Here is a 21,496-nt window from a genome sequence, read left to right on the forward strand (position 1 = left end):
GAAATTCTGAAAGTTGATATTTAAACTTAAATTGTGACGAAAGGGTCTCATGAATTTTTGCACAAAGTTAGATCAATATTACACCTTGCCAAAACGATTAGTTCCAGACCAAAATCTATTAAAGGATTTGTTTTATGCTTCCATAAATAAAAAATGGGCAGAAAACAGAGATTTTCGATTAGCCCATATTACTTAATATTAACAACTTTGTGCAAAAAGTTTTTGCCAAATAAGCGTTGTAACTGTGGTAATCTTTCCACAGATTTTCAAACAAATTCGTTGGATAGTTTCATTTTACAGATTTTTTGCCGCTTTTTGGCCATTTGGCACCACTGTGCGGCGTCACGCTGTTATGCCGCAGGAAGGGGTAGATGAAGAGTATCCTCGAATAAACTCCAAACTCTTCTAGCACAACTTAGGTTTATTTGGGAATAGGTCGCCAAGCAAGAATACAAAGCGATTTTGTACACGACGAATAACTTTGTAACAAACGAGTCGACTGACGGGTTACGTGTAACTTCTTCTCTGTGTGTGTGTCTGTCCGCGCCCTTTCGCAGGGCCTTATATAAGGGTACAACTATGGAAGTTTGGTGGGGATGGATGACACTAGCACTTAGAGATAGGGAATGACGTGGAGGTCGGAATTTTCGCAGGGTTGGACTTTAATCTGAAATCTCAGTACCAGTGAGTAATTTGCCTTAGTCTAGTAGATGAGAAAGCCCGTGAGTTCTGACTCATCTATTTGTCTGACTTATCTATAGAGAATAGATAAGTCTGGTAGTCTCGCATAACAACGCGATTCTGGCATCACGACTGAACAAGTGTGATCGAGCTCGATGAATGCGGTAGTGTTTGTACGTGTCGTACTGTTATGCCGCAGGAAGGGGTAGATGAAGAGTATCCTCGAATAAACTCCAAACTCTTCCAGCACAACTTAGGTTTATTTGGGAATAGGTCGCCAAGCAAGAATACAAGCGATTTTGTACACGACGAATAACTTTGTAACAAACGAGTCGACTGACGGGCTACTTGTAACTTCTTCTCTGTCTGTCTCTCTCTCTCTCCGCGCCCTTTCGCAGGGCCTTATATAAGAGTACAACTATGGAAGTTTGGTGGGGATGGATGACACTAGCCCTTAGAGATAGGGAATGACGTGGAGGTCGGAGTTTTCGCAGGGTTGGACTTCAACATGAAATCTCTGTACCGGTGAGTAATTTTGCCTTAGTCTAGTAGATGAGAAAGCCCGTGAGTTCTGACTCATCTATTTGTCTGACTTATCTATAGAGAATAGATAAGTCCGGTAGTCTCGCATAACAGTACGTTGCGTTCGTCGTTTATTTTCTCATTAGAAACGTGCAAAAAAATAATACAACTACGTTCTGAGTGAATAGTGAAATAGATTGACATCTCGCAAAAAACGATCAACTACATAATTATTGATTAATTAATTCTTAACTCTTTCGAATTTCACAATTAATATTAATTGATATTTTACATGATTCTTTAAAGCTAAAATTTATGTTGTTTAAATGAAATATACATGGAAATATATAGTAAATTTCAATTTAATTTCTTTTTCAAGTTCAGTTACAAAAGATATTCAAAATGAATGCGTATTAATAGTGTTAAAAAATTGTAGAAATGCGAATAATTATACGTATGGAGAAATGTTATTTACGTTCAAGATTTATGAAAATTGTATTTCTATAATTTGGAAACATGGTATCTATATTTATTAATATTGTATTGATAAAGATAATTGTAGATATATAACATAATGACATCAAATTAAAAAATATAATTTGAACATATAGTCATAACTCTGATCATAACATCAGATATGTACATAACTCGTCAATCATTTGTATTTGACCACATTTGATAATTTTTTATGATCTAGTTCCAACATTTATCGTTCGTCAGCGTAGAGGGCGTAAGAAAACCAGTTGTTTACATGTGAGACACGAAACCGCATATGGTGATTGGTCTACTCTTATACCATAAAATTGCCGATTTTATATCGAAGTTTTCAGTTGACCACGTTTATGTTATTATGTTATTTGTGTCTCATCGTGATTATTAATGTGTAATTTTTAAAGATTTTCCAGATTATACAAACATGTTTAAGAAAATTGGATAATTGAATTGTCCAATCATTTGAAGAAAGTGCACATTTCGAATTGAAGTTTCCGAGATACCAGTTTTATAAAAATTCAGTAGTTAGATAATACTGAAACAATTTTTCTTATTTTTTTATAAATTGCATCGTCGTTAAAAAAAAAATCAATTGTTTCGATGCCTCCTGATCGTTTTGTAGGTGTATTATGTAATATTGAACATTTTTATATTGAGGAAAACAGTGTAGAAACTTAAAACTGCAGTATAAAATATTTTATTTGCGTTACATTTCAATATATAACTCTGACTCTCAACAGTTTCGGTTGGTGCAGGCCGTAAAACGTCCCCCCGGGTTAGTTCCCCGGTGTAGGGGGGTGTCGGTCCGTCCCTCCCCGATTGGGGAGGGGGATCCGTGGGGGGTATTGGGTGAGGAAGGGTCGGGGCGTGCCGGATCACGCCTCCGACGGCCCTTCCTTCCGGTGGCGGCGTCTTCTTGCCTCGGCCGGGGCTGGTTCCTTCGGGATACCGGCCCCGAGCGGGGCACGAAGACTCCGGGAGCTGTGGGTGGACCGAGCTGGGGCTCGGGAAGCCCAATCCGAAGGCTCCAGGGATGGGGACACCGGGCGGGTCCCTCCGCCCGGGGTCTTATAGCGTAGGCAGTGGGGGAGGTTAACCCCTCCCCCGGGGTATGATGATAGCTGGGAGGTGTCCTGTTGAGTACTCGCGTGATCCAGGCACCTCCCGTGTAGCTTAGGTGGGCGTGAGGTTTTAGTGGGTAGTCTCCGGGGGCTTCGCCCCCCGGAGAGAATCCCACATAACCCCGGCTTCCCCCAGGGAGTCGGGGTATGTATAAAACATTTCCTCACGATAAAAAAAAAAAAAAGGCCGTAAAACGTCTCCGGCTGAGAATCTTTTCGTCCGCCATCGAAACCCGCATCGAATGAAAGTTCAAATTTTAGATTTTTCAATATACCTTCATAAAATTGTGACGAGTGAATTGTTAGGGGCTTTTCCTGAAGAAAATGAGTCCAAACTCCTACCGCGACCGGTCAAATGACCGTTTTTAAAATTTCGATTAGAATTTCCTATATACAACGTAGTTGAATCGCCTTTAAACTTCACGACTTTTCCTACAATATGCGTATAATACATTTTTCAATATTTACTTCTTTTTTTATTGTTTATTTTCTGAGAAAAATTTGTAGTCTGTCTTACCTACCACGACCGGTCATTTGACCGGTAGATCGATTTATATCTTTTTGTAATAGTATTCTTTCAAAGACTCAATTCCGAAACTATAAAGTCGTTACAAACGGAAGGTAATGCAGTTGTGGCATGATTTTAGCCGAAAAGTGCTTACAGTCCTCGCTCGCCTATCGGCCTCGCGGTCTTTATTTGCTTGATTGGTATCCGAAGCGGTCCAGAACCTCGGATTTTCTTACACCGTCTTATCTACTATGACTGTAAAATAAATAAAATCATAGCCGAAGGAGATGCCTAGACGTCTTCTCACGAATTCAAATCAGTAAAGTCTCGTGAGCTGGACAGAGAGCATCAAAACGTGAAAGTTACAAGGAGCATATTCGGCAGTCTTTTACTATTTTGTATTTTTATTCTATTATTATTCTACTTTTATTTTCTATTGTATTACGCGTTATAAGTGTCATTTTCAAAAAAGTGAACAAACCAACAATACTTCGTAGCAAGTTTCACATTTTATCTTTTGTTCATTTTTTTATCCATCTTGATTTACATTTTTATATTTTAGTTTTTATTTTATCCCTTGAATATTCATTCCCAAAATGTAAAGACGTTCGAAATTTTTGATATTGCAAATGACAATACGGAAAATTATGATCTATTTGAGAACGACTCGAACACCGATGAGGACGAAGGGAATGTTTCGAACGTACGTAGAGGACGAAAGAGAAGGAGATTTTTAGTTACTTCCGATAGCGAGAATGAGGAAGAGGTAATCGAAACTGCTATAGACGGAACTGTTTGGCAAGAAGTAAAAGAAGGGTCTAATCCTGGAAGAGCACCTATTCATAATATGTTTAGGGGAACATCAGGCCCAACAGGGTATAGTAAACGAAATATTATGCGGTGAAAACGAATAAAATATACATTATATACTCCTAAATAAAAGAAACTATATTTTTATACTGTCAAATTGGCTATTATCTTCATTCTATATTAAAAAATATAAGTTGTGCTACAGACCGGTCATTTGACCGGTCGCGGTAGAAATAGGTATACGCGAAGTTTCGGTAGGAATAGTGTTAATGCGAATAGTATTTTTAATACGAATAAGTTGTAGAGCTTATCCAGATGAAAATGAGTCCAAACACGACATCATTTGGATTATCTTCAACAAGATTTTAATTTTTATCGTAACATTACGTATCAATAAAATTGTTCGATTACACTCGAGTTTGGACTCATTTTCATCAGGAAAAGCCCCTCAATTCACTCGCCGCAATTTTATGGAGGTATATTGAAAAATCTAAAAGTTTGAACTTTCATTCGTGCGCGATTCTCCATCTGCTTACATTGTATACCGTTTGTCAGTCGCTGGGTCTTTGAAGATCGGCGTTCGTCGGACCTCGTCGCCGCTTATTCGAGCTGGCAAAAGTTATTCGAAGATTTATCCGAAGCCTTTGAATAAAAGATACAGATAAAAGATGAAAATTTATTCCAAGTTCGAATAAATCCGCTTCGAATAAAAAAAATTCTCTCTATTCGTCCGATAAATTCTCGTCTAATAAAATTATTTATTCGACAGAGATACTTTTTTTATTCGAACTTTCGAATAACGAATAAAGATAAAATATCTTTGATTCGAATCCTTATTTAAATAATTTGTTATCTAAATAGTGCCCAACTCTGTCTGGAATGCAGTGCAAGGGACACTCTTGTCCGTGTCGGTTTGCACTATCGACTCTGACGTTAACAGAACCGAAGAAATAAAAAGAAATACGCGGATACTACGACCGCTGCTGCTCTGGTGGACTACGACTCTACGGTTGCTCGGAGGAATACTTGTTTATTTGAGGCTAGTTGGTTGACTGGTCTTGTCGTCTCTTCACTCCTTGCAGCTAATCTCGGTGTGGGTGGGGTCTAAGAATCTCTGTCTTCTAATTTGTTCGTGATTGGTCAATCATTGTCATTGATCTTCGTTGGCGCCTACCATTGCCAAAGGGAGGGTAACCTTGTGCCGAGGTGGACGCGCGGTACCCTCACTCGATGGGTCCGGAAAGGCGTTATAAACCTGCGCCCGGTAAAGTGTTGTAAATTTTGTCCCGGGCCGCTACCATAAATGCTAGTGCATTACAAACATGATAAACTGGAGGTAGGCCGAAGTCTGCCACCCAGATGTTTGGTTATATTGAAATATTTGTTTTGTCTTGTGACGGAACAATACCAAAGTAAAATTTAAACTGAAAAAATTAAAAAGAATCGGGTTTAATGGTATATACTGAAATATATTTTGTATTTTTAAATCATTCTTTTTGTTTTTTAAATTTAATTACCCTTAAAAAATGTTCAAAACTAGTTATTATAAATATTGTTGTTCAATCTTTTATCAATCCCAAATAATTAAATTTATTAGAATATATATGCTGCGAATGAAAAGCAATATCAGAAGTACATTGAATAAGTAGCTATTAAATAGTCAAATGAAATTAATGATATCAACGTCGTATTTTATTTAATTAAATTTAAACTACATTCTTACTTTTGGCTAATATTGAACTAATTTAATTTTTTATAATTATGTTATTACACTGTTGTAGTTGTAATTGCACAGGGAAGACGACTGATGTAGTAGAAAGAACAAGAAAAAAGTGTTTAACGAAAAAAAAATCGTTCCATGCGGGATTCGATCCGGGACCAAAATATTCTCAGCCGGAGACGTTACGTTATTATTATTATTACATTACGTCTCCTTCGATGCACTCGCGTGTCAGCCGTAATGGAATTAAGAGGAAACAACATTCTTTTGTTTCATTCATCATATGAATCCTCGACATGAGATTTAAAATTATATCAGCAACAGCGCCATTGTAGAATATCGGTTCCACAATATTAGTTCTGGATGATACGGTAGGATGTGACACGGAATAGTACGGGGGCTCTAGAGCCCCCCGAGCGTGAGACAGAATAATACATTGGGTGATTGGTCTACTCCTATACCTCGTCTGTGGTATGGTATTACCTACAGATGTGTAGCTGACTGATGAATACGAGATGGAAACACCGGCGTGTTGGATAACGAATAAGAAAGGAACTGAAAAGGGAATCTTTCAATTTTATTAAATGTTGGATATTTATAGGGAGGAGGGTCCTAAGTGGACATGTTTTTTTTTACCCGGAGTATGGAACGATCAGGTGTCAGACGTTATAACAGAATAAAAATTGTAATTGTTACATTACATTTATTTCAGTATCACTGTCAAAAAGTCTACGTGCATTTGCATAAGAGTATGATCCTAATAATGATAATGTATGATTAGATTAGGTCCGGATACGATGTTTTGCGAATGTTATAACTTAAAAATACTTTACCACTATTATTCATGCACACACCTCGGTCTCTCTTTTTTTATTATGAAATAAATGTTTACAACAGAGTCAATAAATTCATGTGTGAAGCTAAATTAAACCAAAAATGAAATGATTCAAAATTTCAAAGGTCTAAAAAGAACTACGATTCATAAGTGTCTATATATAGACTAGAGTTTTATTTGATCCTTGCTTTGTCATTGGGCGATACAACCACATACATTGCAACGCGCGCGCCAGTCTTTGACTGCTCTGTCCTCGTTACAGCATTCGAACGCGCCTCCGGAAATTATTCGAAGTCAAATAAACCGCCGAAAAAGACAGATGAAAATGGACATGTGGCAGCCTGGGCATCGCGCAGCGGCAAGCACGCCGACGAACCGCCAACATACATTGTATACGCGGCGGCGCGGCGACGGTCCACGGGAAGCTGCAGAGAAAGAAGCGAAGATCGGTTCCGAAGGCGGTCGAAGGAATGCCATCGAACATTCGCTCGCAAGCGTCGGCCAGTATTCACTTCAGAGCAGCCATTCGTGTCAGTGCCGTGTGTTGTAAGTACGTATTATGGCGATTAGGTTTGGAGTATACATTTTGATAAGTTTTCCCGAAAACAGGCCATTTGTCCGCACAGTACGGCGGTCTCTTTATTTTCCGAGATATTTGCAAAAACTGTCTATTTTGATGTAAACTTCTGCCTATTTTGAATGACCGAATTTGTTCTTTAGGGCGCGGGAGGGTTCTTTGGTTAAAATGTACAAGGAGATTTTTATTATCCACCCTATGAAATTATCGAGTCGATGTTCTCCCATTTTGCAATCAAATTCACAGAAGTTATTTATTCATGATCACTATAAGTTGTTTCTATATATGTATTCATTGAGTGATACATGTTATTATTTATTTCCAGTGTTTTCAAATGGGTGAGGTTGGCCAACGGATGCAATGCTGGTTCGGTCTTTACCTCACGCACTGGTTCCTCGGTCACCCCAGGGTCTCATGTTTCCTTTTCAACGGTTAAGAAGTAATTTTGCAGGTATTTCCTCATTATTTCTTTATCAATGTTTTAATTTGAATAGATTTTGTTTTCTTGAATTTGGAATTTATAGGATACGGGTCTTAGGGATTGCTATTCCCTTATAACTTCTGCGAAATATATTCTTTAGGTTCCATGAGTTTTAGCGCCTTATATATATATACATTAATATATGAAGGGAGGTATGAAATTATCGAGTCGAAGTGGTCAATGTTTTTTCACTTTGCAATCATATTCACAGAAGTTATTTATACATGATCACTATAAGTTGTTTCTATATATCTATTCATTGAGTTTATAAACGTTGAATGAAGTGCACAAGTGGATGTATTTCAGGTAGAGACAATTTCTAATCGCACCGCAAACGATCCCTTCATTTATTCTCAGGTTGTCCCTATAATTTATTTTCCTTACCGCGTGTAGTAGCTTAAAAACTTTACCTTCTGCCGTTGAATACATGTTATTATTTATTTTCAGTGTTTTCAAGTGTGAGGCCGGCCATTGGATGCAATGTGGGTTCGCTGTTCACCTCACTGACTGGTTCCTCGGTCACCCCAGGGCCTCGTGTTTTGTTTTCAACAGTTAAGAAGAAATTTCACAGGTATTTTCTCATTATTTCTTTATTAATGTTTTAATTTGAATAGATCTTGTTACCTTGAATTTGGAATTTATAGGATATGGGTCTTAGGGATTGCTATTCCCTTGTAACTTCTGCGAAATATATTCTTTACGTTCCTTGAGTTTTCTCGCTTTATATACATACACTAACCAGCAAAACTGAGTCTACACTATTTGAGCCAACATAACTTTTTGAAAATCTGATCAAATGACTTGAATTTTATTGAGAAGTTGGAAGGTTTAGTTTGTTAGACGAGGTGTAAAAAATTTTTGAAAAAAGTTTGAATTGGTCGGAATCGCAAAAGAAATAGTAACAGTTGGTTTTTTTAGCTTTTTTATCTGAGCCTGTATTGAAAATTTAAAAAATGTGTTTGATTCGCTTGAGTAAATTACATCCATGCTGAAAATTTCACCGATATTGGTTAATTCGTTTACGAGTTATAAACGCTTAAAAGTGGAAAAATTGCCGTTTTTCATGATTTTCGACTTAAAACCACACTTTTAATCGTTTATAACTCGTAATCGAATTAACCAATATCTGTGAAATTTTAAGCGTAGATATAATTTATTCGAGCAAATCAAATACATTCCTTAAATTTTCAATACAGGCTCTGATAAAAAAGCTGAAAAAACCAACTTTTACTATTTCTTTTGCGATTCCGACCAATTAAAATTTTTTTCAAAAATTTTGTACACCTCGTCTAATATATATATCAATTATTGATTCCCCTCGGGGTTACAATTTTAATTACATCTCCCTCTTACCCCAATCTTAACCTTAAACTTATCCTAACTTACCCTAACTTAATTAAACGTGTCCTAAAAACACGCCATAGAGAGAGAGAACGATCTTTCACTAATATCCGCCGCGTTATTATTTTTCCCTGTCCCACACATACATGCTTCTCTGCTCTCTCCCCTCCCTGCACCTCACCCATCCTTCCCATGCCTCCTGGACCTCCTCTTTCGGCTGCTCTCTCTTTCACTCCATTCCTATGCATTCTCTCCATTTACTTCATCTCCCATATCTCTCCATTCCTGCTCTTCCTCCATTCATCCACCTTCCTCATCCATTCCTCTCCTCCTTCATCCCCTAATACTTCCCCACCATCCCCTGCCAACCACTCCCCTCAACCCTCCCTTACACATTTCCCACACATGTTCCCCCGTTTCCTCCTCTCACCCACAGACCTTACATACTTTCTTCTCCTCCTCCAACCAATACTTTCCACCTCTCATCTCGTTTCCCAACCTGTACCTGGCCACCCTTTGCCACCTGCTCTCTCCCCAGCCTTTCTTCAGATACCCCGGTATCCGCTCTCCCTTCACCCTCCCGTACCACATGTTGTACCTTGCGCTTCCTATCTTTTCCCATCTCTCCCCTGTTGCTTCTTCTTTTCCCCTTTCACTATCTCCTCACTCACTGCCTCTATCCTCTCCTCCATCATCTCCTCCGCCTCCTCCGCTGTCCAGCCCCTCTCTTCCCAAAAACGCCGTCACTCCTTCACCCACCCTACAACCTCCCCTCCCCTTCTGCCCCTTCCTCTTCCCTGCTCCCAGCACAACCTAGCTAGCTCCCCCCCTTTTTCCACCCTCAACTTCTTCTGGTACCCCCATGCCCTCAACCCCGCCCTCCCTCTCAACAACTCCCTCTGCAGCTGTTACCGCACCATATACCGCGGTGCGTACCTCTCTACTCCTAGGACCCACCTCAGAAACCTCTCCTGCAACCTTTCCACCTCTTCCCATTCCTTCCTACACCTCGTCTAATAAACTAATCCTTCTAACTTCTCAATAAAATTCAAGTCATTTGATCTAATTTTTAAAAAGTTATGTTGCTTCAAATAGTGTAGACTCAGTTTTGCTGGTTATTGTACATTAATATATACATTAATAACCAAATTACGAGAAGTGCCCGAAGACAGACCATTTGTCCGCACTGTACGGAGGTCTCTTTATTTTCTGAGATATTTGCAAAAAACTGTCAGAGTCTCCATTGCGAATTCTGCCTATTTTCAATGACCGAATTTGTTCTTTAGGATGGAGGAGAGTTCTTTCATTAAAATCTATGTTATGTCGTGCAGTTTCTCGCAATTGTAGGAGAGGTTCTGCGTGTTATTTTGTCGAATTAATGACCCGACACCTTCCTTTGCAATAACAACTTTGGTTTATTAGAACAATGACTATATACAGTTTACATTCGGACTGGTGATTATTCGGTTTCCTTTGAGAACAAGTTTGTATCTAATTTCTGCTCTGGGGTCAGCTCGCTCTTCACCTCGGTGGTGACTTTGGAGAAGAGTGGGAGATGGTCCCATTTTTGGGGGAAAGAAATCTCACTTGCTGATTGACTTGAGGGAGGAGTCATTTGTATGCAACCCCTGTTGGTGGTGGAGGAAGTCCCCACCCCAAGTCAAACGCGTAGAGAAAGTGCCTAGACCAGCACGTGACGATTGCCAGACCCCAGAGCAGCGTGACGAAAAAAAGGGCCCAAGTGGCCAGCACGTGCCTATGGTTTATTACCCCCTTGTCCCATGAGGGCGAGGACCATCGAGTTTGGGAACAATGCTTCCTTGGAAAAGCTAGATTTTCCAAGGACTTGGCAGAAGAGTCACTTTGTTCCAGTCATCTGGCAACTATGTTTATTAGGGGTCCCCAAACTGATGGCCCAAGGGGTCTGCCTTAGGGTCTCTAACCCTCATGCACTACGCGGATGCCTAACCCGTGACGATTAGGCCTTAACTGGTAACGTGTATATAAAAAATGCTTAGGCCTTCTCGAGACCCTTGTAAAAGTATCCCGAGGTCTAATGGTCTTTCCTCCGAAATGGCTGTGTGTCATAACAATCTACAAGGGAATTTTTATTATCCACCCTATGAAATTATTGAGTCGATGGGGTCAATGTTCTTGAACTTTGCAATCAAATTCACAGAAGAAATTTATTCATGATATACTATTGTATATGTATCCATTGAGTTCATCAACGTTGAATGAAGTCTTCACAAGTGCAAGTATTTCAGGTAGAGACAATTTCTAATTGCACCGCAAACGATCCCTTCATTTATTCTCAAGTTGTCCCTACAATTTATTTTCCTTACCGCGTGTAGTAGCTTGGAAACTTCACCTTCTGCCGTTGGATACATGTTATTATTTATTTCCAGTGTTTTCAAATGGGTGAGGTTGGCCAACGGATGCAATGCTGGTTCGCTCTTTACCTCACGCACTGGTTCCTCGGTCACCCCAGGGCCTCATGTTTCGTTTTCAACGGTTAAGAAGTAATTTTGCAGGTATTTCCTCATTATTTCTTTATCAATGTTTTAATTTGAATAGATTTTGTTTTCTTGAATTTGGAATTTATAGGATACGGGTCTTAGGGATTGCTATTCCCTTATAACTTCTGCGAAATATATTCTTTACGTTCCATGAGTTTTAGCGCCTTATATATATATACATTAATATATGAAGGGAGGTATGAAATTATTGAGTCGAAGTGGTCAATGTTTTTTCACTTTGCAATCAAATTCACAGAAGTTATTTATTCATGATCACTATAAGTTGTTTCTATATATGTATTCATTGAGTGATACATGTTATTATTTATTTCCAGTGTTTTCAAATGGGTGAGGTTGGCCAACGGATGCAATGCTGGTTCGCTCTTTACCTCACGCACTGGTTCCTCGGTCACCCCAGGGCCTCATGTTTCGTTTTCAACGGTTAAGAAGTAATTTTGCAGGTATTTCCTCATTATTTCTTTATCAATGTTTTAATTTGAATAGATTTTGTTTTCTTGAATTTGGAATTTATAGGATACGGGTCTTAGGGATTGCTATTCCCTTATAACTTCTGCGAAATATATTCTTTACGTTCCATGAGTTTTAGCGCCTTATATATATATACATTAATATATGAAGGGAGGTATGAAATTATTGAGTCGAAGTGGTCAATGTTTTTTCACTTTGCAATCAAATTCACAGAAGTTATTTATTCATGATCACTATAAGTTGTTTCTATATATGTATTCATTGAGTGATACATGTTATTATTTATTTCCAGTGTTTTCAAATGGGTGAGGTTCGCCAACGGATGCAGTGCTGGTTCGCTCTTTACCTCACGCACTGGTTCCTCGGTCACCCCAGGGTCTCATGTTTCCTTTTCAACGGTTAAGAAGTAATTTTGCAGGTATTTCCTCATTATTTCTTTATCAATGTTTTAATTTGAATAGATTTTGTTTTCTTGAATTTGGAATTTATAGGATGCGGGTCTTAGGGATTGCTATTCCCTTATAACTTCTGCGAAATATATTCTTTACGTTCCATGAGTTTTAGCGCCTTATATATATATACATTAATATATGAAGGGAGGTATGAAATTATTGAGTCGAAGTGGTCAATGTTTTTTCACTTTGCAATCAAATTCACAGAAGTTATTTATTCATGATCACTATAAGTTGTTTCTGTACTATATGTATCGATTGCCAAATGATTCCTTCAAATATCTCGATGCTTTAAATTTGACTGTGAGTTCCGACCTGACATGAGTATAGAAATGCCGCGAGTGGAAATACTGGAACATTTCGGCAAGAAAAAAACGTAGATAAAACGAAAATATACGAAATAGACATAATGAAGGATTTATTTTGTACATATTAAGAAGCAATATTTTATTCACTATATTGTCTTTTAATCTATTTCTTTTTTTTTTTACTAATTATTTCGCCAGTCTTTGAGAATACTCTTTCGGAAGGAACAGATGTTGCCATAACACAAAGATACTCCTTTGCAAGCTTTGATAGTGTTACGTCCCGAGTGGGATGAATTACGATTTTAAGAGGATAGGACGCAGTTTCAAACCTACCTGCATACACCGGCTATGGTTCGGGAAATTGAGGATCGTTTAAATAACTTTGTACCCTTATTTTGAAAACAACAATATTATTGATTTATTCAAAGTGTGGTTCTGAATCAGAGATTACAAATTTGATTTTACAAATATGGTTTATATAGCGCATATACTGGAGTGCTTATAAATAGTTTGATAATAATAATAATAATATTAATATTACCGTGATCACGGGTTCGAATTCGGTTACAATATACTCCGACTGCTGACACTGGTCTTTGAAACGGTTTGTCGCGAAACAACTGAATGAACTATTTTAACTTCAAAAGAGGTTACTGGACTATTGACTATGACTGAATAACTGATTGTTCACGATTGTCTGACCGACTGACTGTTTATAACTGAATTTGAGGAGTTGGTCCCCCTTTTTATGAGATGGACAGTCCTTTGTTTTTCAAAGATGCTGGCACAGGAGTCTCTACCTTGCATCTTTTTATCTTCTTGATGTCTCCTGACTAGTCAGCTGTATGCCGACAGGATCTTTTTACCATGAAGTCGGCGTCTTTTCTTATAATTTGGCATAATTGGACACCTTTCCTGTTTCTTCTCAGGGTGAAAACTGATCTTCATCTGCGTGTCTTGCAGGAAGATAAGTTGGATACGTTTCTCGTGCTACCTTACTGCGTAGAATTTTTAACATATATCTTAATCCTATTTTTACTTCTCCTCGCGCGACATCATCGGATGTCCATAATAATTCATAATAATTCTTCATCTGAGGGTTTATTCGTTGGCGGTCGAACCACCGGACGTGACACCTTTATAAATTTGAGGATTATAAGGACTGCTAATATTCCTGCACTGAAGGATCCAAATGTAATGGGATGAGAAGAAAAAAAATGTGTACATGGTGTGGGTGCGCTTGTCACCATCGGGTGACTACTTCTTGGGCGTAGCCAGTGTGGATCAGGTCATCACTCGTCCACGTTCATTTCGAAGTTCTCTTCGATGCATTCCGTGCACTCCCATGCCTGACGGACCCTTCCTAGTTGCCGACCGCAGTCTTGGCATTTGGAGTAGGTGTGGGCCGGGTTCAGCTGACACACGATGTGCCAGCCCCTTGCTCGTAGTACCAGTGCTCTCTTGGGGTTAGGCGGCCATAACATGTCCGGCATATCCTATTTTGGTGGTACACGTACGATGCTTCTTGCTGTGATGTACACACGCAGTATAAGTTTAGAAGATTCCGGTACGTTTCAGGGTAATGGTGTGGTATTACCCCATCTATCGGCCCATAAAATTCCTCCAATACCTCCTCTTCGGGGCGGTAGTCCATACGTCTCCTCCGTACGTCTCGGTCCGGAAAATTCCCGGCGGGCAGTCCATATTTGGAGTAGGTTTGGGCTGGATCTAGCTGACACAAGATGTGCCAGCCTCCTTCTTCACAATACCATTGTTCCCTTCTGATCAGGCGGCCATAACACGCACGACATATCCTATTTCAGTGAGGTATATAGGACGTCTCTTGTCGTGGTGCGACGACACAGTACAGATTCAGGAGGTTCCGGTATGTTTCTGGATAGTGGGTCGGTACTATCCCATCTATAGGCCCGTAGAATTCTTCTAACACCTCTTCCTCTGGGCGATAATTCGGCCTTGGGACAGGCATTGTTGTCTTTCTGAATTGATCCTTTGTCCCGCTATTACCTTCATCGATTTTATATAGTTGGTCTCTGGGATATCAGGGTTTCTGATGTAATTTATCACTGGTTTACCCATACAAGTTGATGTGCTGAGGATTGATAGCAGCTTCTCTGGACTAATTTTCCGATATACATACTCATATATTGAAGGTTCTTTCCAAAACTTTCTAATATTTTGTTGATCAAAGGTCTTTGTCACTGCGCTTTATCCCACCGCTGTCACCAATTTTTGTTATGTCCCAGGTGGGGCGGATTATAATTTTTTGGGGATAAGTCGCAGTTTTGAACCTACCTGCATTCATCGGCTACGATTCGGGAAATTGAGGATTGATTAAATAAGTTGTATCCGTATTTTTAAAAAACAACAAAATTATCGATTTATTCAGAATTAGGTGCTGAATCAGATATTCGAAGTTTGACTTTACTTTACAAGCAGGGATTTTGTATAGCGCATAAGCTAGAGGGCTTACAAGTGTTTCGCTTTATAATAATATTAATTTATCGAGTCGCTGATTCTTGGAGATCGCTCGCAAGTTTGCAGTCGCTGATTTCGGGAGGGCGCTCGCAGGTTGTAGTCGCTGGTTTTCCGCAGTGGCTCGCAGGTCGAAGTTGCTGAACTTTCACGAGCACTTCGCGGGACTTATACGTCGAAACTCGTAGATTTTAAAAAGAACTGTTAATAATTGCACGACGCGTCTAACGTATGGATCTTTTACTAACTGACTGAACTCATTTTGAGGAGTTGATCTTCTCAATGTCTCCTGATTAGTCAGCTGTGTGTTGCCAGGGTTCTTTTACTTATGAAGTCGACGTCTTTTCTTGTAATTCGGCATAATATTCTTCTTGTTTGTTTCCAAGGTGTAAACTGATCTTCGTCTGCGTGTCTTGCAGGAAGATAAGTTGGAGTCTTTTTCCGCGCTACCTAACTGCGTAGAATTGCTAACATATACTTTAATCTTATTTTATTTCCTCTCGCGCGACATCATCGGGTTTTTCTATAATAATTAATACTAATTCTTTATCTAAGCGTTTATTCATTTACGGTCGAACCACCGGACGTGACAACGCATAAATGCACTGTCCTGAAGGAAGTTTGTTTTTGCTAACAATTACATGAGCTAAAACAACTCTAACAAGTCCTTTGCAGAAAAATATAAACGGCTGTTTCGGCCTAATTATAAACTGCTCCTTAGCCCCAGCAACAGTTGTCGAGATCATCCAATATGTATCAGTCGCTCCATAACACCTAACGCTGGGGTTATTTGCTTCTATGTCAGGATGTATCTCATACATACTAGCGCCGACAACATGGGTAGGCCACACATTCACTTCTGTACATTTCAATCCCCAGAGATTATCGGATCCCACTTTTTGGTACTTAGTACCCCATGCATCTTGATTAGGCTCAGTCTGTGTAGGTATCCGCACCAGTTTAGCGTTGTGACGGTGATCTCGCTTCGAATGTGCTTGTGACACGCACCAATCTCTGCTTGATACGCCTAGGAAAGCTTCTCTTAAAGCGCTTGCTTGTTGAAGTGTTTTCCGTAGCGAGCAGTTTCCCCCATTCAGCAAACGTATCCGCCCGGGCTTGGCGTATCAGAGCCACAAGCTCCTCATCCTCCCCGCGCATAAGCTCCACCTCCACCGGGCGGCGGAACGAGCAGGCGATGTGGTATAACTTCCCACGCTCTGCCGCCGCCAAATGGAACGATGGAACCGTTGCGAGGAGGCCCACCACCTTGACGGAGATGGAGCGGTATCCCCGTGTGGCCCGCAAGGGGCTGTTTCAATAAATGAAAACAATAATATTTTACTCTCGAATGGTTTAGGAACGACTAACTGGCAAGTTTCGATAGCCGAATAACCTGATCCAGTGTTTTGCGATGCGACTATCGAGTGTGCCGCGCGGATTTCCACTGTATATCCACCCGAGGTTGTAAGGCTCGGATTCACCGTTGTGAACGCGTCGCGTACCCGTATCGCCGAAAAGTTACCCGCCAATTTAATATTGGGTAACGGGATCCGATTGAAAGTGCTGTGGTTGCGTACGATCGCGAAAGTCTGATAACAACGGAATGACTGCTGCGTTTGCTGTCCGGGGTCCGTTTGCTGGCCATCTCGTTGGTGTCCAACTCTTCCAAGGGATGGACCCGAAAATCCCGAAAGACTCATCCCCATTCGTTGATTGACCTGAGGGGAGGCGCATCATGTCTACTACGCATCATGTAACTCGCATCATGTCATTTTACGTATTCTTAATTTGTTTTTAATATATGTTTTACACCTACTGGAAAAGTAATAAGAATGTAAAGATAGATCGAAATTGTTTATAGCGAATAGTGATTTGTTAAGTTTGCTTATTTTGTTTACTACTATTATAATTTGCTCAAGTCTCTTATTACTAATTTTGCATATACTTCATTTATTATTAATTTCGTTTTAAATTGAATGTTTTTAAAAATAAAATCTTTGTTAAATTTATTAATTATATTGGTAAATGTGGGTGTCCGGTGTAATGATCGAGGCCGTGTTCGGTGGTATACGTCTTTATTGGTCGGTGGACCGTCGACTGCCCTGTATCGACGTTCGCGACCGAGTGTCGATCGCATACCTTTGACTGACCACCTCTCCCTCGCGTCAGTCAATTGTTTAACAGATGGCGACCGTCCCCGGAGCCGATCTTCACGTGTTTCTTTGCGGCTTTCCGAGGACGGTCGCCGCCGCGTTTACAATGTATATTGGCGGTTCGTCGGCGTGCTATTTGCACGGCCGCCACAGTAAATTTAATTTTCTGCAAACAATTTCTGATACATATTTATACATTAATAACCAAATTACGAGAAGTGCCCAAAAACAGGCCATTAGTCCGCACAGTACGGCGGTCTCTTTATTTTCCGAGATATTTGCAAAAAACTATCTATTTCGATGAAAAATTCTGCCTATTTTGAATGACCGAATTTGTTCTTTAGGGCGGGGGGGGGGGGTGTGTTCTTTGGTTAAAATCCACAAGGAGATTTTTATTATCCACCCTATGAAATTATCGAGTCGATGTTCTCCCACTTTGCAATCAAATTCACAGAAGTAATTTATTCATGATCACGATAAGTTGTTTCTATATATGTATCCATTGAGTTCATAAACGTTGAATGGTCTTCACAAGTGCAAGTATTTCAGGTAGAGACAATTTTGTAATTGCACCGCAAACGATCCCTTCATTTATTCTCAGGTTGTCCCTACAATTTATTTTCCTTACAGCGTGTAGTAGCTTGAAAACTTCACCTTCTGCCGTTGGATACATGTTATATATATATATATACAGGGTGTTAAAAAAAAACCATTCAATATTTATATGGTATATAGGATACACAGTGCTGAGTGAAAAAGCTATAGTAAACATAGGTCGAAAGGTCAACCGTTTCTGAGATATAAACATTTTTGTTACATTAGACGAATAGACTTGATTCGTTGGACGCGTCGTGAAGTGTTATAGTGATATATACAATTTAAAAGTGTGCGAGAATGTTTTGTTCGACATCGTATCATATTCTCGAACAAAGATTGTGAGTGACTGCCGGTGTGCAATAATTCGCAAGAGTCGTGCACTGAATCGTTCGGACGTGTCGGAAATCCATGGGGTCGAGACGAATCAGTGAAGAATTTTGCTCTTCAGTGATTGATCTCGATCCTATGGATTTCCGACCCGTCCCAACGATTGGGTAACCGATTCTTTCGAATTATTGCACACCTGCAATGACTTACAATCTTTGTTCGAGAATCCGATACGATCCCGAAAAAACCGTTCTTGCACACTTCCAAATTCCAAACAACACTATAATACGCGTCAATTTGAATCCGACATTTTCGAGACGGCGCATGAAGTAATTCTTTTTTCTTTTCCAGAATTATGCTTTTCCAGAATTATGGAACCAAACACCATCAAATTTGAAAAAATGTCCTTAGAACAGGGGCCATCCGCCCCAACGCCACGGGCCTCGCAGATACCGTGGCCCATTGCGGTAAAATTGTTGCCGCCCAACTTTCCGCCCTCCCGCATCCCGAGGCCATTTGAACGTGGGCCCCCGCCCACCTCCACGGCTAGGCTAAATTATGATTCTTATGTAAGTAAATATAGAATAAATGAAGAAATAATAAAATAATAAATAAATGGTGAATAATTAAAAAATTATAAAGCATAATATTATGTTTCAGAATAAATTGGCCAAGCTGATAAAGCGGGCGGAGTACCGCCAGCGGATGCGGGGCTAAAAAAAGAGAGGCTGCTTTCATCACACACAGGCGATAAAATAAACTAAAATAAATAATAATAACTATAAATTAAAATAATAATAAATATAATTCTTATTATATAATTTAAATACAAAGTAATTATAAATTATTTTTATAATGTTGTTAGGCTTCTTTTATTCACTTGTAAGAAAGTACTAGAAAGATAGATAACGCGATATCGTTAACTTAAATAAATGTGGGCGTATTACAAAATACTATGAATCTTTATTCACGACAACTGTACACGACGACAGTCAGAATCAGAATGTCCTGCTGTCCCAAAAATCCTCAGCCGTGAGAACGCCTTCGACAGTATGCCCCCTTGTTTATGACACCCCCAAGCTAAAGGACTTTCCCTTGTGGAAGGGCAACGCGCTGACAAAAACCACATGGCCTGCCTCGACCGTTTGCTTACTTCGATTTTTCTAACACACTTTTCACGCTGTATTCTTGGAATTCACTTTTATTACTTTTTTACACGCGGTTTGCAACCGTCTCACACGCTGGTTCGTTTGCTTCTGGTGAAAACTACACGCACGCGTCTCTACGTTCTATCTTTTCTTTCGCTCCTTCACACGTATTTACTCATTCTTTCTCTCTCTTCCTTCGCGCTCATTTGTTCATACTCGCTCTCTTTCTTCACGCTCATTTGTTCATCCTCGCTCTCTTTCTTCATGCTCACTTCACGCGTACTGACACATTCTTTCTCTTTCTCTCTTCACGCTCACTTCACGCCGCTACAATGTTATTTCCAAGAGGCCGCGGCATCAATATTAATCATAATTATTATTATAGATGATTTCTTTTCTTTTCGTTTGTTTGTTTGTTTATTTCGATGTTTTAGTTTGTTTTGTTTGTTTGTTTCTGTTTAATTTTAATTTTACTTTGAATATTCCCCTATCATAAATTATATAATAAATATTCTGTAAGGAAATAAAAATAAATAAATAAAAAATAAATATATATAAAATATAAGTTTGTTTGTTTGTTTATTTTCATGTTTTAGTTTGTCAGTTGTTTCTTTGTTTCTTTTTGTTTGTTCGTTTTTGTTTAACATAAACGTAGGGGACGGAGCCGTTGGCGGAAATCGCCGATTAGGTCAGCGAAAACGCAAAAACGACCAGCGTTTTTGTGGAGCAGGTCGTCCGCGGATGGCCGAAAAACATCAACGCAACGACAGGTGAATGCCCGAGCGAGCGGGTGCGAATGAATGTGAGAGAGTAAGGAAGGTGCGACGACCGCGAGCGATGTAGGTGATCCGATTCGGGTGTATGTATTAAGGACCATCGGGCTATATATGCGAGGTAGGTCGCGGTCGCGGAAGTAGAGAGTCAGAGTTTGACGGAGAGAGAGAGAGAGAGAGAGAGATATTAAACTGCACTTTATTGATCGCAGACCGATCACAGGCGGCACGACCAGCCGGTCACTCGCGAGCGATGGAGAGAACGAGGACGTCACGAGGTGCGCACGATCGAGAGAGAGAAAGCGCGATCGAGAATCGCGAGCCGGCGGATGGACGGATATCTTGCGCGTGCAGATTTCTGCCGTCGGAACGCGAAACGCGTGCCACCGCGATACGGAAATCTTTAACGCGGGCGACGGAGATCTTCAACACGCGGCAGAATGCACGTAACGTGGCGCGGAAGATTGTAGAAAATACTGCGAAAGAGCAGTTCGAGATCGCGAGAGTCTCCGAGCGAGAGATTTTGAAATCTGACCTGAGCGAGACGAGCGCGAGCAGCAAACTAGCGCGAGAAATATGACTGAAGACGAACGTTAAGAGCGTTAAGCAGCGTGATGCGAGTGACGAACATTAAGAGAGCGAGAAGGCACACGCAGATGCCTTCAATAACAAGGACCATCGAATGTGGAGCACCGTGATTGGTGCTCCCGAATCGGATAATCCTTGTTTGTCTCGATTTGAAGGATTCGAGCGTTGAAATTCGGCCAATGAGAGACGAAACTGTTGCTACGCGGTGTCGAGCAACGGCGACACGCGTTCTTACCGCGTGTTGACATACGAGACAAAAACTGTATGATACAGCGGTCGCCAGTTGAGACAATAGCCGCCGAATTCCAACGCTTGAATCCTGAACAAATTGTAACTTACCGAAAGTGCTGTTTCTAAAAATCTTGACCTTGTACTTGGTCCATAAATTGTTACTGGCCTCCATTTTTTTTATTGCGGTCATCAAACGACCCCGTTGCAGTGGTGGCCAGTAACAATTTTCGCCCTCTAACCACTTTGTTAGCACTGCCTCCATGCTGCCATCTTCGATGAACTGAACCACCGTCCACGTTGCAGTTTCCATTGTTTGCTTGCCTAGAATTG

At 40.1% G+C, this 21,496-nt stretch overlaps 1 protein-coding gene across 2 annotated transcripts; it reads left to right on the forward strand.

Annotated features, from left to right (window-relative positions):
• The first annotated feature begins 7,047 nt into the window (after positions 1-7,047).
• Positions 7,048-19,371, forward strand: LOC143363819 (uncharacterized). 2 transcript variants are annotated; one of them, XM_076804350.1, is made up of 5 exons: positions 7,048-7,239; positions 7,592-7,717; positions 8,195-8,318; positions 18,794-18,995; positions 19,087-19,371. In XM_076804350.1, exons 2-5 carry the CDS (start codon positions 7,627-7,629, stop codon positions 19,141-19,143), a joined length of 474 nt encoding a protein of 157 aa, XP_076660465.1. In that variant the 5' UTR covers positions 7,048-7,239; positions 7,592-7,626; the 3' UTR covers positions 19,144-19,371. The 2 variants fall into 2 exon arrangements, with proteins under 2 accessions (XP_076660465.1, XP_076660464.1); XM_076804349.1 differs by having other exon boundaries at positions 7,048-7,235.
• Positions 19,372-21,496: the final 2,125 nt, after the last annotated feature.

This window comes from Halictus rubicundus, unplaced genomic scaffold (assembly GCF_050948215.1).
Source record: "Halictus rubicundus isolate RS-2024b unplaced genomic scaffold, iyHalRubi1_principal scaffold0139, whole genome shotgun sequence".
In the NCBI taxonomy this organism is placed as follows: domain Eukaryota; kingdom Metazoa; phylum Arthropoda; class Insecta; order Hymenoptera; family Halictidae; genus Halictus; species Halictus rubicundus.

Coding starts and splice junctions, on each gene's coding strand:
- LOC143363819 (XM_076804350.1), top strand. CDS start 7,627: ATGCTGGTTCGGTCTTTACCTCACGCACTGGTTCCTCGGTCACCCCAG. Junction 8,319..18,793: donor GTTAAGAAGAAATTTCACAG/GTATTTTCTCAT, acceptor ATGCTTTTCCAG/AATTATGGAACCAAACACCA. Junction 18,996..19,086: donor GGCTAAATTATGATTCTTAT/GTAAGTAAATAT, acceptor ATTATGTTTCAG/AATAAATTGGCCAAGCTGAT.